The 17897-nt window shown below is 30.3% G+C and overlaps 1 protein-coding gene across 1 annotated transcript in view; it reads right to left on the bottom strand.

The window, feature by feature from the left end:
* The window catches only part of LOC102889322 (solute carrier organic anion transporter family member 1B3), a 37768-nt gene that overhangs the window by 13703 nt on the left and 6168 nt on the right, over positions 1-17897 (bottom strand). The window contains exons 3-10 of the mRNA XM_015589993.2: positions 14717-14858; positions 11666-11798; positions 10194-10315; positions 8886-9026; positions 8457-8555; positions 7541-7783; positions 4385-4549; positions 2816-3011 (exon numbers count right to left, since the gene is read on the bottom strand). Of these exons, the coding sequence (XP_015445479.1) occupies positions 2816-3011; positions 4385-4549; positions 7541-7783; positions 8457-8555; positions 8886-9026; positions 10194-10315; positions 11666-11798; positions 14717-14858 (1241 nt within the window). The remainder of the gene's footprint in view (positions 1-2815; positions 3012-4384; positions 4550-7540; positions 7784-8456; positions 8556-8885; positions 9027-10193; positions 10316-11665; positions 11799-14716; positions 14859-17897) is intronic.

Here is a 17897-nt window from a genome sequence, read left to right as displayed (position 1 = left end):
GGAGAGGGGAGGAGAGAGAAGGGAAGAGAAAGAAGGGAACAGAAAGAAGAGAAGGGAAGAGAAGAGTAAGGAGAACAGAAAGAAGGGAAAGGGCTGTCTTTTAATTAGATAGAGAAATTTGATGAGTGATGAAGCCAAAATGGCAAAAAAAATGTTAGGGCTTATTAATTTATTCACCCTCCATCTTTACCCAGACATGATTTATGATCTAGATAAAGTAAAACAAGAAAAAGAAACCAAAGAGAATAGGTAAGACTTAGACAAGAGGTCGTTGAGATTCTATTAAGAAATTACTCATTAAATTGCTTATTCATTATTTGTGACTCAGTTTCTTTTCAGCAATGTCTAATGGCATTAAGCAAAGATTCTTTCCAGCTCACTGTAAAGTCCCATAAATTTATGAATGTTATTTAACTAATTTGAATTTAAAAATCTATTTTTCACTATATAAGAAAAGAATTCAACATGCTTAAAGCAGAATCCCTAAGGATCACTTTTTAAAAATCAAGAAAAATAAAATTAGTTGAGAAAAAATTAAAAAATCCATATAATTTTTAAATGAAACTGTAATATACTTTATAATGAATTACTGTAAAACATAGTTATATTATGAAATATAATCTCAAAACATAGCTAAAATTATAAAATAGATCACATGTATAGTTAGCTTTCTGATTCTAAATATTTTAAATTATCTTTTGTTTTTGGTAAAAATCTTGATAATTGAAGATTGATAAATTATCTTTGGATGAGAAGTAATTTACACAAAGAAAAAAGTACATTCAGAAATTCTATTATTAATAATTTTAGTAAAAGGCATCTAATACCTAATTCTGCTTGGGGACATACAACTAGGAGTGATTAAGTTTAATGATTAATGTCTAGACATCGCAATCAGAAACTCCTGTGTTCACATTAGTTCTGCCACATCATAGCAATGTAACTACTCTTTCTAAAATCAATTTTGCCATTTGTAAGTCATAGATAATAACATCAACCTCATAGGAATTTTTTTGTAAAAAAATTAATTTGAAAGTTCTCAATTTTGTATTATCAGTAGCCCTTCACACTGAAAAGTATTGAGAGCTTCAAAGGTTTTTTTGTTCAAATAAGTTATATCTGTTGATGTATATTCTATTAGAAGTAAATACTAGAAAAATTTTAATACATGAGAATACACAAGCACATGTCATTAGCCATCAGACTGTTGTTATCATTGCAAATCTTGTATCCTTAGAAAATATTACTATACATTCATAGAAAATGAGAATGAAAAAGGAAAATAGTGTTTGGGTATTATTATAAAATAGTTTATAATTTGTTGACACTCTGATAAACTCTTAAGAACCCCTATAGACCCTCAGACGACATTCTGAGAACTTCTGCATTAGTTTATACTCTAAAAACTTACCCCACTGATCAGCATTTCATAAATGCTGAATACATTTATTCTGTTGTTTGCTATTATTATACTAAGAATTCCATGAGGGCACTGATGTATCCTATAAATCTTCTTGACCTTTAAGGAGGCACTCGGTAAAATTTTACTGATTGAAAAAAATCCTATAGAGCTCTAGTTGCCTTTTTTTAGATAGATGGAACAGTTATTATACTTATTAAGGAACTGGCTAAAGACTAAAGACCGCTCTGACAACCAGAGAGCCCTTCAACCAATAATGTAACACAGCATCATTCTGGAGGCATTCTATGACTTCAAACAAGTCATGGTTTCTCTGGGTCTCTAATAAAGAAAGAGGATATAAAAGGTTTGGGTTGCAAGGTTTCTAAAGTTCTTTTACCTCCAAAATTCAATGTTCTAGATACTCTGTAGTTTGGTTTACCAGAGTGGGACATGCTGGATACAAGTAATAATAGTCAGCATAAGGAGGAAATTGGGAGATAATTCAAGACTATGTTAGGTTGGAAATGTGGGAAGATTCGACAAGTTAAAATTGACACCTCATAGGATCCAGAGTTTAAAAGATCAGAGCCAACAAAAAAGCAGCACCAAGGAGCATGGTTACTGAGCTGTGATTCCAGGATCTTTGCTTGTTGCTTGAATGTAAATGAACCTTTCTAAGCTCAAGTTGTTGAATGTATTCAGATGATAAGAACTCTGCACAGGAATCTTGCCCTTTATTTGGGATAGAGACTGTAGTACTAGGGATACTTCACAATACTTGATAATAATAAAAATTAAAGGTTTTCTAGAGTCTAAAATGCAATTATAGATAGGCTATTTATCAATTCTACTGTTAATAAAGACAATACAAGAAGAAACAGTATTAGTTTGAAGAAAAGGAAAACTTTGTAGTACAATGTAAGGAAATGTTTTCTTCTAAACATAGTTGTTAAACATCAACATCAACTGGATAAAGATCATTCAGTCACATTTGGAAAATGCTACTTGTATTCCTCTCATGATCCATTTAAGGTTATAACGGTTAAAACTCAGAGTTTTGGAGTCCAAAACCCCAAATTTGAGTCAGAATCTTAACATTGCTAGCCATGTAATCTGAGAGTCTAAGCCTTTCTTTCTCTATCTATGAAATCGGGATAAGAGTATCCATCACTCTTTGTAAGCACTCAATAGATGATAACTATTATTACAACCTAGGTAGCTTTTTATAAAGGGAAGAATAAAAAGAGAGTGTTTTGAAATTTTAAGAAATGGATGTTTTAAGAATTTGTAAGTCGAAATTTTTCTGTTAAAAGAAAGTTTAGTTAAAGTTGCCATCTGTCCTGTTTTCCTTACAGTCATTTACATTAGATTGTTTATACATCATGCAACTGATATATATTAATATATACAAACCCATCATAGGTTAAGGTTAGGCCAGCAACCAATTTGCTTTCACAAATTAGTGTAAAATTAAATTGGTAGAATAAGGTGGACAATATATTGATAAAAAATAAATATTTGGCAATTCCAAGCAAGGTAAGTTTGAATTTTTTAATGATATATCCTCCTACAAACATTCCAGTTGCAATAGTCGGTAAGGTTATGCAACCTAGAAATAAAAGAAAAGAAAAATTTTCATTATATACATATAATTATTCTGAAATGTCTTTCAACATGAAACACACTGTATATCAACCAAATTCATCCAATCTTATTCATTATTAAGTAGAAGACTTTCAGGCCAGGATAGAGTTAGGGGACCAGTGTACCACATAAGAAAGATAAAAATAATTTTTTCCTGCCAATGCTGAGGGCTGAGTTTCCCCAATAGCAAAAGTTAGTGAATGAGAATATTTGTATGTCTGAATAGATGGTTTCTGTGGGGCACTTTTTTTTCTGGAAAACACAGCAAAATATCATCTTCCTGCCTATAAAACTTTCATCCTACCATCTGAAATCCTTCATATTTCCTCAAAATAAAGAATTCCAGTCTTAAAACTTTTTTCTAAATTTTTCCAGAACTTTAGAAATGAATACTTGAATATCTCTTCTTTATGCATCCATACGCACATATACCTGAGATGATAAACAGTACCTATATAGTTAAAAATGATTAATCCCTTTTATAACTTTTCTATTGCATTGTCCTACAAGAGTTATTAAAGGTGAAGACCCTTCTAACAAAAAAATTCAGGCTGGGAACCTTATTGGGAGTCAAACTTAACTATTGCAGTTTAAACTTTTATCTTAAGTTCAGTGAGAGCATTATACAGAATGATTATTTTCTTATTTACTTATGACCTACTCACATAGCACTTGATAAATTCAATTTAGTTTATCGAATATTTATTAATTTTCTACAATGTGCTGGGCACTGTACTGGGTAATGTACTGCTGTTAAGAATTTTATATTATACTGGGTGCAGGGAAAGAATTTATCAATTCTACTGTTAATAAAAACCTTTCCTTCATAAGCAAGTCTCATGTCATTAGAAATAGATATTGGAGCCAAAAAAACCTCTTTATGATATGATTTTTGTTTTGAATTATGTAGACATCTATGATGTGGTTAAATTGATTTTTCTTTGGATAACATCAATGTTTTATTTTCTCTAAGTATCTTGGTCCTGAATCAAAGTTAATGAATTATGGAAATATAATAATTACATTATAAAAGGATTTGTCTCTGGATCTCATCTCAGCACTAAATTATAAGATCTAATTAGCAAATACCATGTCTAAATATTTTATTAATGCACAATTTTTCTTCAGGAATTCATCTCCTCAAAAATAATGTAAGATACAACTCCAAATACAGCATGATTATATCACAAGATTGACAAATTTGGTAAGATTTGTAAAAGAATAAATTAAAATTACATTTACTAAAATATGAAATCACCGTCACAACAAAATGTCATTTGGAACTCAATTACTTGGTTATACATTGTCCATTAAGCAAACGTAAACAATATGTCTTACCAACCACAGTGTTAGCCTCAGATGTTGACTTATCATACTGTTGCTCTATGTATTTTAAGAGATAAGTAATAGCACCAATAAAGCCACTGGATTGTATCAATGTCAAAACCAAAAATAAAACATATAGGGGATTGGTAAGAATGCTTTTTAAGGACCGGAAAAAACCTACAAAAACATAAATGTAAAGGAAATATAATAATGCAGCTTAAATATATAGTAGTATCTTAATCTTATAAGTTATATAAGATTTAAAATTACATAAATGCATAACACATAAAATCAGAATACCCTATAATCCTATCAACAGTTTTTTCATATACTTCTTCATTTTTTTCCATATCACATTAACATTTATTTAGTTTATTTTACCCCAAAATGGGATTATACGTGCATACTGTTTTGCAACTTGTTTCATTCACTTTGTATTTGATTATTTTTACCACTCTACCATACAATTACATACCTCATTAATTAATAATTAATTAATTCAACAAATATTTGGTTTTCAGTTGGGTACCAGGCAATATTCTAGGTGCTCAAGAAACAAAAGTAAATAAGACATGCAATGTCACTTATTTATTAGCACTTAATAATATAATTATTATGTTAATAATATAATTATTAAGTAGAAAATTACCTTACAGATAGTATAATCTAAAGCTCATAGAAATAAGGAAACTAAGGTTCAGAAATCATAAAGATCAATTTGGTACCAGGATATAGATCTCTCGTTTCCTGGTATACAGCTTTTCTACCTTAAAATACTGCCTCAGTAAAGCTGTCAGTATTATAAATTACCTTTCTCAAGGTTTAAGGAGAAGCCAAGAATAATAATATTATGTCTCAGAGGACATCGCGACAACACTAGTACAACAATCTGTGCCTACAAATAAATGTGTAAAAAATTCGTAACTTCTGTTTGTGGCAAGAATTATGTTATCTGGATCTGTGACCAACAGGTCAACCACCCGTATGGGAATTGAAAGGAGCTACTCAGAAAAACAGGAAGAATTATCAGTCTAGAAAGACAGAACCAGATACAGTTATTGAGAGAGGGATGACACGAACTTTGAAAGATCTTGTTCTGTAGAAATCTCTAAGTTTTCAATAGATATGGTCAGAATCAAACCTTCCATCCAATGGCAATTAAGAAGTAGTTTCATCTGCTTATAATAAGAAAAGAGAGGGCAAAGATTGGAGAAGAGAAAAAAAGAAGAGATAGAGAAACTTATAACATGAATAAATGACATTTAAAATTGTTAAGCCAAAATGCTAAACTTTTCTTCATGAAACTCCACTATCAGGAAGGACCACTGACTTGTTAGGCATGCAAAGTGAGTTGTGATATTTGATCAAAAGAAATGGAGCAGATGGGTTCACCAAACCACTGAATTTTTGAGGTGAGTGCAAACCTGGATCTCTTCTGGTCTGAACTTCTACACAATCATGATCTACCATACATTCTCAATAATTGGATCAATAAATACATCAAGTGACATTAAGCTGACTACCTCAGAAAGAAATTTGGTCTAATTTTGGATAATTCTCATTGTTTACAAATTGTTTTTGTAATGAACCGAAATATTTCTTTATTTTTTTTCTAACCAATTAGTCTTATTTCTACTCAAAAACATATAGAACAAATCCAATATTTTTTTTCTAACTAAATGTTCTTAATAATTTCATCTATTCCTAATATCACATGATTAAAGCCCTCTTTACTTTTCTGGCCACTATCCTACAAACACAGTTGATAATACAGATGATGTTTACAATTGTCCTGTTTTTGCATATTCATTATCTGCTACATTGATTTTGGGCTCACAGTCAACCACATTCTTTATGGGTTTAGATAATCCACTACTTTTTATGGATTTGATTGAGTACAGTTAGAACAGCATAGACCAAATGAAAATGCCTTGGTATGCTATTTTTAATGTGCATGTTAAATTTCAGAACTTCTAACTCAGTGTGTGCTGGTAAATGTTTAACAATGGACTCTTGGGGAAACAAGGCCTGATTTGTAGTTTTTCCCAATCTCCATGGTATTAAGAGATGGTAAATTCTTCCACAATAGCCAATTTCAAGCTACTAATGTAGCTAAAAATTTAACAGCTTTGTCTCAAGAGCCAATACAAGCTTCTTCCAACAAATCATTGCTTTCGAATTAGAGTGATGGGGAAGAAAATGTAACAATAAAATTAGTGAGGGGAAGAACATCTGAGAATCTTTAATTCTTCAACTTCAACTTGAAAAGGTCACCAAGGGTTTAATTATCACTCTGCTCGGGCTTTTACAAACTGTGCTAATGCCTCATTGTTTCAACTATTTTGTTCTGACTGCTGCTGGATCGTTCTCCGGAGTATTGCTTCTAAATTGTTCTCCATTAGTCCTCAGAGTTTATATTTGAAAGGGAACGCACTATCAAATGGTAGAAGATTATTATTCACATGACTGACTTTGATAATCTTAATTACTACCATTGCTTCTACTTCATTTTTTAATATTTAGGTAAACAAACTTTGTGCTATATGATTACCAAGGGGAAAAAATCTTACTCCAATTATTTAGAGAGAAACCAACTCTGACTTCTTTCTCCTCATTCTATCTCTCCACCTAAGAATAGCTAAGTTTACCAGTTTATAAGTACTCATTCTTCCTTATATTTAACTTTATCATAGTACTTTCACACTGCATTGCAACCGTCTATATACTTTTCAGGACAACCCCCCAGATTGTGAATTCTTGGAAAACAGAAGCCATATTCTATCACCAGGGCATAGTATGGTACCTGGTACTATTTGTATAAATGAAAGAATGAATGAAATATTATAGTTTTTTTAACCCTCATAGTTTACAGTATAAAATTTAGAAATGAATATATACTCTGGTTTACAAGTAACAGACAATTTTTGCCTTAGGTTGGTTTCTCCCTGCTAAAGACCATAAACCTAATTCTATTCTCTTTAGAGAGTTGGTATGTGTTCAAAAAACACTGATTAATTTAAGGAATCTCAGAAAAATAATTCAGCTAAATTTAGTCAGAAGAAAGCTAACTCTTGGTGTTTGGAATATGACTTATTATTTGGGAATACTCATGCTTCCCTTTCACTGGGATTAAGAATTCCGAATTGACTGTAACTATGAAATACTTACCAGTCATATTTTCATTAACATTTTGCCCATGGTTGGTCGAATTACCCATTTGACTCCTTTCATCATTTGTTTTGAGCACATGTGAACTTATTGAAACTTTCCTTTCTTTCTGTGGTTTATCCAGATTTTTAGACAAGAAAAAAAATGGTATGGAAGAAATAATGGATAATAGTCCGGCCAAAAGAAAACCAAGCCACCAAGCACCAACCCAACGAGAGTCCTTAGGAGTTATTCTGATACTGCCTAGAATAAAAAATTAGAGGCCAGTCAAAAATTATTTTGAAATGCAATAAATGCTGGGCTAGAATGGTAATGATTATTCTCCTTCAGAAATAAAGCAAGTAAACTGCATTTCATCAATTCTAACACATTATTTTCTTTTTTCATACTTTGTCATTTCCGAAATGAGGATAAACCTACAATTGAATGACATCATACAATTGTTATTGTTTAGGAATCAGTCATGACATTGTTGTCATTGCCTGGGCCTGCATAAACTTGGTGGCTTTTCTGGTGATATAACTGAGCAATTGTCAGTCATCGTTGAACATTTATGCCTGCAAACCATTTAAGGACTGATTATGGAAACTACATGAATCCTTATTGTCTGAAAAATTCTACTGACCCCATCTCCTGAGGTCAAGAAAGCATTAATTAGTTTGCAATTATTTTGAATCAACTAATCTTTAGCAAGTTATTATTTATTCTATTTTATTTTAGACTTAGTTATAAGAGCCTAGTATAAATATAAGTTGAATTTTATTTTTATTCTGGTTATTAATACATTTATTTCTGATTCGTAACTTTTCACAGATAGTAAAGGACTATTAGTGAAAGAATAAACTTAATTATTTAGAAAAATGACATTCTGTACTTGAAAAGCATTATCATGTCACCTTGTTCTGATTGTACTTACTCAAATCTACATATCCAATGTCCACATATATTTTAGAAAGCTGAGATCCGAGTGTAAAGCCAAGGATTGGACCAATCATTGCTATTGAAAACAAACTACCTGAAAATATTATAAAACAATTTTATCAGATGCCAAGAATACATGGTTATTCTTCAATATTCACATTCACATTCACATAATATTTTAATATTATTTTAATAATATTATTCACATAATATTTCTAATAATAATTTTAATAATATTATTCACATAATATTTCTAATTATGAATGATTCACATTCACATCCACATAATATTTTAAAGTAATATTATGTGACATAGCCTTCCAATAATTTTTAAAAATACATATAAGAATAAATTTAGAAACACTATTATCAAAGGTAGATCCATGGAAAGTAATCATAAAATTTAATATTTTCTGTACATTACCTAAATAAAAGGAAGACTCTCCTTCTTCAGCGAAATCATCAATGTAAGAAATTCCCAAGGGTTGTATGGGGGTTTCCCCCATTCCACGAAGCATATTACCCATTAGGACATATATCCACATATATGACTCAGATTCCCTACCTATGTAGACAAGAGAGCGTTTTATTTTAAACATTAATTTTAGCATTCCTGTTAGAATGCTAAACTATTCCTGTTAGAATGCTAAACTTGACTACATTAACCCCTTAATTATTTTATTTAAGAAATTTTTGCTTTTTTTTCTAATTATGAATGATTCACATTCACTTTTCAAAATTTGGAAATACAGAAAAGCACAAAGAAAACAAGTAAAAATGATCTGTTGAAACCTATATAACTTTATTAACCAATGTCACCTCAATAAATTTAATTTTAAAAATGATCTGAAATCCAACCACACACAGAGAACCACTTCTCATGTTTGTATATATCTATCATATTTTCGGTGCACATAATATGTTCATTATATATTTAAATATCTAGTTCTTATTGTAATCTACTTTTATAATGCTTAACACCATATTATGACAATTTCCTCATGTTATTAAGATTTCTTTTACATCATGATTTTAATGACAGCAGAGTAGTATGATGAATAAAAGCTTCACAATTTTTTTTTTAATCAATCTCTTACTTTTTACTCACAAAATATTTCTAATTTTTTATTCTGAATGCCAGGGCTATAATCATAAATAAATCCTTGTGCGTCCTGATTATTCTCGTAAGATAAATCAGTAAAAGTAGAATTACTGATCTAAACAAAATATTATGTATATTTTTGTTCTTTACTACATTGAAAATTAACGTTCAGAAAGAGTTAGAAATTTATAATGTAATACATATAATGTCTTTTTCCTCTACCTCATTTATTCTTATTTTTAATCTTTTCCTATCTGATATGCAGAAAAATCTTTAATTAGTGTTATAATTTATAATTATACATTAGATTTGTGTTATAATAGGTAAAATTTTTTTAATTGGTGTAATAATTTTCATTTTTCATAGTTACATTTCTACATATTTCTGCCATTTCCCTCTTATTTTAAATGCATAATCTTAACTAATTTCCTACCAAAATACTCTTCTTTTTATTACTTCTAAAAGCTCTTTATATATAATATAAATACTATTGTAAGCTGAAAATTTTTTCTATTTATTTTAATTTTGCTAATGAATATCGAAATAACTTTTACAGTTGTAATTATAATAATATATTTTAAAATATTTATCAGTGACATTAATATTCACTAATGTTAATTCAATATTTACCTTTTTCCGGTATCTCAGGTGATGTATTATTGACTAACAAATTTTGATTAATTAAACAGGTTGATAAGCTTGATGTTGAATTCTTTGATGGATTATTATAGATTTCTTTAGAATACCTGTAACTGTAAGAACATCACTAGATTTAAAATTTTGCTTGTGTAATGAATATTTTTACTTTTCCCAGAAATACAGAGGAATTTTCCACTTTATTTGCACCATTCTCTTTTCCAAATTATCAGACTTCTTTGTCAATTTCCCAACCTGTATTTTAGGAGAGGCGATGGATGAAAATGAAATGAGAGTGTTCACTCAGAAATATCATCAATACTCCCCAGACAAGGTGGGTTATCTATTATGTAACTATCATCCTAGGAGTGCTTATATCATATTCAAGATATGAAATACCTTGGTTTTATGCTTTTAAAAAATGCTAACTGTATCTATCCATCTTTTTGAATTATCTCCAAAGCCAATCACAATCTAAACTATCTGATAAACTTTACGATAACATTTAATAAAATTTAGAGCAGTGTTTTCCAAATCAATCTATAATGTACACCAATTCATCTATATTTTCTATTAATAATCTGTCTAATTTTCTTTCATGGACACACACACACATATACACACACAGTCATAAGCCTGACTCTTTAAAATTTAGCTTAAGAAGTTCTAATCCATTTCAATTTAGTGAAGAAGATCTTAATAGGAACAACAGAGATGGCACTAGAATAAAGACTAATGCTGACATCCAAAAACACTGAGGTACCTCATGAGCTCCAAGGGCAGCATACTGTATGCCAGGCATTATACTCAGCTTCAAAGATTTTGTAGTTAGGGAATTTTGCACTCTCTAAGATAAACATGTATAATAAAAGTTGTAAGTTTAATATACCGGCTCCTGAGTTGTTGCAAAGAAAAAAAGATGATCAGCTTTACTTGAGGTGGGGATGGGGGTGGATTAGAGAAGACTTCCCTGTGAAGATGACATATGAGATGAATCTTAAAGATGGATAGAAGTTTAATAGGTAGACAGAGAAGAAAATATATTCACGATTGTAAGAAACACCATGTGCAAAGGTATGACATATTAGGATGCATCTGAAAAATTGCAGGCCTAGAGTGTGAAGGGCAGTATAAGATAAAGTTAGGAAGATAGCCAAAGACCAAATCAATGACAAACTATATATGCAAATGGGTTAAGATATAAATCCATAAGCAAGAGACATTCAATATTTTTGACTGTAACCAACAATAAGAAATACATTTTCTTATATTAGTGTTTCAAATTTAGTGAAAGCCAGGGTAGATTAATCAATAAGTTAATTATTACATAAAAAATAAACCATTTCTACATGTACTTAGTAGGTATTCTCAAAATGTAACTGCTTATTTAATAAGAAAATAAATAAATTCTACCATTAATTTGCAAGTAGATGATAATTAATGGCATAGAACTGTTTAACACTTACTATCCCATGAAGAAATGTGGTAAAGCAGTTAAAATACATCCAATTCCCATAATAATGCAACCAATTCCAATTATCTTTGGTCTGTGTAGTTTGGATCCAAAGTAACTCACAAATACAATCAAAATCAAATTTCCTAGAAAGAGAACAAAATCATTTTTAAATGATTCATTATAGCAAACATTGACTGAGTCTAATTTTATGTCCAGTTAATGGAAGGCCCCAGAATGAATACAAACAGAGCATAGGACATGGTATCTTCCCTCAAAAACCATGTAATTTACTTGAAAAGATGAAACTCACATTAAACCATTCACTAGAAAGTTTTATGGTATTAATAATAAGTAGAATAGGTTTCAGATACAAAAGAAAGCACTTGAATTACTTGGGAATATTAGTGAAGCAAAATTTTATTGAGGAATTTGGAGTTAACTAGATTGTTTTGGAATGGAGAAAAAAATGGAGGAAATCTTCCTGACCAGAGGGAAAGGTATTAATTTATGCATGTATTCATTCATGTCTAGCATTCATTAAATTCCAGTTAAGCAACTTCCATGGTACTAGGAGCCAGAAATATAGAAAAGAATGAACCATGATATTGGTCCTCAAGGAACTTGCATACCAGTGAAAAAAATAGAAAAATAGAGGTGCTGTTAGACCACAGAAAGAGGGAACTTAAGTTAATTAAGGGTTTCAGAAAAGTTTCCTGGAAGAAGGGCCACTTGAATTTTAATGTTGAGTATAAATTATTTAGATTAAAAAGAGAAAGAAGAGATAAATTAGTGGTTGATAGATGGTTACAGGGATGGGGAGCACGGCATAGGGAGTACAGTCAGCAGTAATGTAATGGCTATACATATAGCCAGAGGGAAAATAGAGTAATTGGGGATCATTTCATAAATCACATAAATGTTTAACCAATGTACTGTATATTTGAAAATAATTTTTTAAAATTCCAGAAAAAAATTACTGCTCTAATTAAAAAGCATTACAAAATAATCAGGGGAAATAATTGGAAAGTATTTAAATATAATTTAAAAACAAAAATAAATAAATTTTTATGAAATTAAAAGAAAGGCAGGCAGGAGAAGAGCATTCCAAGTGGAGGGAGTCAAACCATTCTGTTCCATCAGGGGCCACAAGTATAATACAAACAGAAAACAATCAATAATTATTGAACATTTGATGGGAAAAAAAAAATAGCTTGAAATAAAAACCCCAAAATGTACCAGTAGATTAAGTAACCCATGAAGAAACAGTTAAATAAGGAAACTAAAAAAAGGGGAAACTTAAAAAATATCCAGTTAGTATCTCTAGAGGTATAAGGGTATCCATAAAATAATACTGGCAGACTAAAAATAATAACAATAAAGCATTGTTAGCAATTAAAAATATCATAGAAATAATGTATATATTGGGACCTGATATGATAAGATGTAAGATGGCATCAAAGAATATTTATAGAACATAAGGACAAAAAGGTAGAATTTTAGAAAGAAAAACTAACTGGAATAAAATAGCCAGAAAATTTAATGTTCACTTTATATATGTTCCAGAAAAAATAAAAAAGAAAATAGAGAGAAAGAAACAAATTAAAAATAAATAAATAAATTCCCTGAACTAGAAGAAGTCTCAATCCTTCGGATGAAAATATCTGCATTTCTCCAGCATAAATAATGTAAAAGAGACAGTTCTAGATATATGCTGATAAAATTTCTAAAATTTAAGGATAAAGCATAAATTCTTATCAGCGCATGACAATGATACTTGTAATGATTTTTCATATACAACATTAGGTGTTATAAAACAGTGGATAAATGTTTTAAATGTTCTGATAAAAAAGAGTTTGTACTTTTAATTACATACTCAAATTATTACTTAAATATAATAGTAAAATAAATAGAGTTTCCAACAAGCAAGTGCTCAGAAAATATGTCTGGAAAAAATAACCACTGGAAGATACACTTCAGAAAATTTAAATATGAAACTTAAAGTCATAAAATTCAAGAAACAGTGGTAAGCAAAGAAACCGGTAAAACCTATAACCACGTCCAAATAATTGCTGTTAAATAGCTACAAGGTTTAACAAATATTAAGGATCAATTCCTCAATAAAGGACATATATAGTAAATTAGATTTAAAGCTAATAACAGTCTAATACAAAAATTCTAGATGGTTTCATTAAACTAAGGAGGTGAAAAATTAAAGGATATTTAGGGTGCAATATCCTCTGAATCATGAAAAGGCAGGATTCATAACAAAAGAGTAGATGGGGCTTGCTTTATACAATTATTTTTTGAATACTCAATATCTAAATATATTTTAAATAAAGCTAAAAGAAAAAGAACTTGTAGAAATTATTTATAATTTATTCAAAAGACATAAGTTGTTAGTCTTTTTCAGTTACCAAATAGTGAAAAAAACACAAAGAAAAATGAGCACAGGTAATGAGCTACCAAGTTAGAAAATAAGAGAATATAATGTTCAATAATTATATAAAACCTCACTATTATTGGAGATATTCAAATTAAAATGAAGACAACAAAGCAGCATATTCGGTGTTCTAAAAAAAAAGACTTTTAACCCCAAATTTTATACCCAGTTAAACAGTAGAAACTTAACATAGGTTGCTGCTCTCTCTTCAAATCACTAGAATCATAATCCTCTTTACAACCTTTTTTTTACACTAAGAAATCTTGAAAGAGGGAAGGTAAAGTCCTGCAAAGTATTTGTTTGCAAGTAATGAGATTGTGTAGATCAGGGGTTTTCAACCTCTGCACTGTTGACATTCTGGAATGTATAATTCTTTGTTGTGGGGGCTGTCCTGTGCATTGTAGAATGTTTAGCAGCATCCCTGACCTCCACTGTTAAGTGCCATTAGCAGCCCTTTTCCTCTCAGTTATGACAACCAAAAATGTCTCCAGATATTGTTAACTTGCCCCTGGTAGCAAATTTACCTCTGGCTGAGAACAGGTAGTGTAGAGCACATACGAACAGTTATAACCTCTGCAAATTGGGTTACTAAGTAAAAATCAAAATAGAAATAGAAATTACCAATTTCAAAGCTTCCATCGATCAAGCCAGCAACAGAAGATGATATGTCAAATCTCCTTTCTATCTGAGTGATGGAACTTTTCATAATGGCTGCATTTAGTGCCTTAGAAATAAAGCTGAAAGACAGGGCTGCAAAGAACATCTAAGAAAAAGCAGAAAGAAAAGGAAAAATGCTTATAGAACTACAATGTTTATTTGTGCATAGAATTAAAATTGCTTTTCTTCTTTACTTATAACATTATTTTTATAATAAAAAACATACCTACCTTTCCTCTATGCCAATTGGTATTGCTTAATCACAACATATCAAACCATATCTATATGGGATGTAGTAAAAGCAGTACTAAGAGGGAAGTTTATGGTGATAAGTGATTGTATTAAAAAATAAAGATCTCTAATTAATAACCTAAACTTACACTTCATGGACCTAGAAAAAAAAGACTAAACTAAACCCAAAGTTATCAGAAAAAAGGAACTAATAAAGATTAGAGTAGAGATATATGAAAAAGGGAATAGGAAAAAAATCAACGAAGTTGAGTTAGATTTTTGAAGAGATCAACGAAATTGAAAAAACCCTTAACTAAATTAACTAAGTAAAAGAGAAGATTCAAATAGCTAAAATTAAAAATGAAAGAGGAAACATTACAAACGATGTCAGAGAAATAAAATGAATTAAAGGACGACTATGAACAATTATATGCCAACAAATTGGGTAAACCAGAAGAAATAGATAAGTTACTAGAAACATAAAACCTATCAAGACTGAATCACAAATAAATAAAATTTCTAAATAGATTTAGATCTAGTGAGGAGATTGAAGCTGTAATCAAAAACTTTCCAACAAAGAAAGCCCAGGACCAGATGGCTTTATTGGAGAATTCTATCAAAAATTTAAAGAAAAAATAATTTAAATATTTTTAAAACTTTTCCAAAGATTTGAAGAGGAGGAACACTTTCAAATTCATTGTATGAGTCCACATTATACTGATATCAAAGTCAGACAAAGACATCATAAGAAAACTACAGATCAATATCCCTGATGAATATTGATGCAAAAATCCTTAACAAAATACTACCAAACAGAATCCAACAATACATTAAGAGGATTATACACTTTGACCAAGTGGAATTTATACCTGGAATGCACATGTGGTTTAACATATGAAAATTGATCTTTGTGATACATTACATTAACGAAATGAAGGACAAAACCAAATGATCATGTCAATAGATGCATAAAAGCATTTGACAAAAAATTCAACATCCTTTCATGATAAAAACACTCAACAAACTAAGAATAGAAGAAACTACCTCAACATAATAAAGGCCATATATAAAAAGCCCATAGCTATCATATTCAATGGTGAAAAACTGAAAGCTTTTCCAGTACCATGTTGAACAGAAGAGGCAAGTATGTCGACCCTTGCCTCTTCTGTTCAACATGGTACTGGAAGTTCTAACCAGAGTAGGTAGGCAAGAAAAATAAATAAAAGGTATGCAGACTGTAAAGGAAGAAGTAAAATTGCCTTTGCTTTCAGAGAACATGATCTTATATGTAGAAAACTCTAAAGACTTTATAAAACAAGAACTAATAAATTAATTCAGTAAAGACAGACACAGAATGCAAAAGCAACACTCAAAAGTTGCATTTCTATACAAATCAGTTGCGTGTCCATGCACTAACAACAAATTATCTGAAAAAAAAAAATTAGAAAATCAATCTTTTAAATGGTAAAAATAAAAAAGTCTGATAATGCCAAGTGCTGGAGAAAACATTTATCCCTATTTTCTCTTATAAATTTTTGTAATCATATAAATTAGTGTGACCACTTAAATAGCAATTAAGCATTATCTTATAACATTGACATTTATATACTCTATGATCTAGAAATTTCAGTCACAGATATTGTCAAGAAAAACTCTGGGTATACCAGGAGATATGCAAGAGAATATTCATACCATCATTATTTATAATAGAAAATCCCTGATAACAATCTAAATGCCCATAGACAGTAAGAGAAATAAATTATGGTATATTCATATAATGAAATTCTATATAGCATTAAAAATGTACAAACCACTGCTATATGAGTAAAAAACAATTTTATAAACATACATATGTTTATATAACATATAAATATAAATATACAAATATATGTATACCAATTTATATAAACATATATAAATATATGTATATATTTATCGAGCTTTTGGAGATCAAGATCTGAACATCTTTGAGGGCCATTATTTTGGTTACCTATGAGTGTATTAGGTAACATGGCAAAGTGGAATGACTTTAAAAGGTTTATCCTGAATTATCCTGGTTAATCCACTGTAATTGCAGGGGTCTTTTAAATATATAAGGGAGGCGGAAGAATCAGTGTTAATGCGATGCAACATGAGAAATATTTGACCACTAGCTTTGAATAAATAAGAGAGCTATGAGTCAAGAACATCGGGCAGTGTCTGGAAGTTGGAAAAGACAAGAAAAAAGACTGTCCTCTAGAGTCTCCAAAAAGGAACACAGCCCTGACAAGTCCTTGATTTTAGTCCAGTAAGACCCATTTCACAGTTCTCAACTTCAGAGCTGTAAAATTATTACAAAACTGTGATAAATTTGTATTGTTTTATGCAATGAAGGGCAAACACACACATACGTATGTGTGTGTATGTGTATCAGGTGATGGTGAATGCTATAAAAAATCAACTTGGTAACTGAGCTATGGATAGGAAATGCTATTTTTATATGGGGTGGTCAGGGATGAGGTAATGTTTAAACAGATTTGAATGAAACGAAAGAGCAAGATATCTGTTACACTGCAGTAACAGTTAGTGTAAACTTTTCCAAGTCAGAATTATGCTTGGCATTTTTGAGAAATAGCAAAAAGGCTAATGTGCCTGGAGGAAAGTGAGCTGGAGGAAAACTATGGAATATTGATACTGTTGATGGTTACATAGGGGATGGTTATTCTGATGATTTCTGGAGGGGTAGTGGAAATGAAAACAGAAAGGGGGAACTTTCACTTTTGCTCTTCTATTTGATGCAAATGTATCAAAAACTTTTGTCTTGTTAAAGAATTTTCATTACAACATAGAGGTATAAGCAACCAGATATTCAGAAAGAATAAGTGTAAAGATGAAGGATATACTGGCAGGGTCTATATAATCTAGTTGATTCAGT

Source organism: Pteropus alecto, unplaced genomic scaffold (genome assembly GCF_000325575.1).
Source record: "Pteropus alecto unplaced genomic scaffold, ASM32557v1 scaffold103, whole genome shotgun sequence".
In the NCBI taxonomy this organism is placed as follows: Eukaryota; Metazoa; Chordata; class Mammalia; order Chiroptera; family Pteropodidae; genus Pteropus; species Pteropus alecto.
This window is presented reverse-complemented; position numbering and strand designations above follow the sequence as displayed.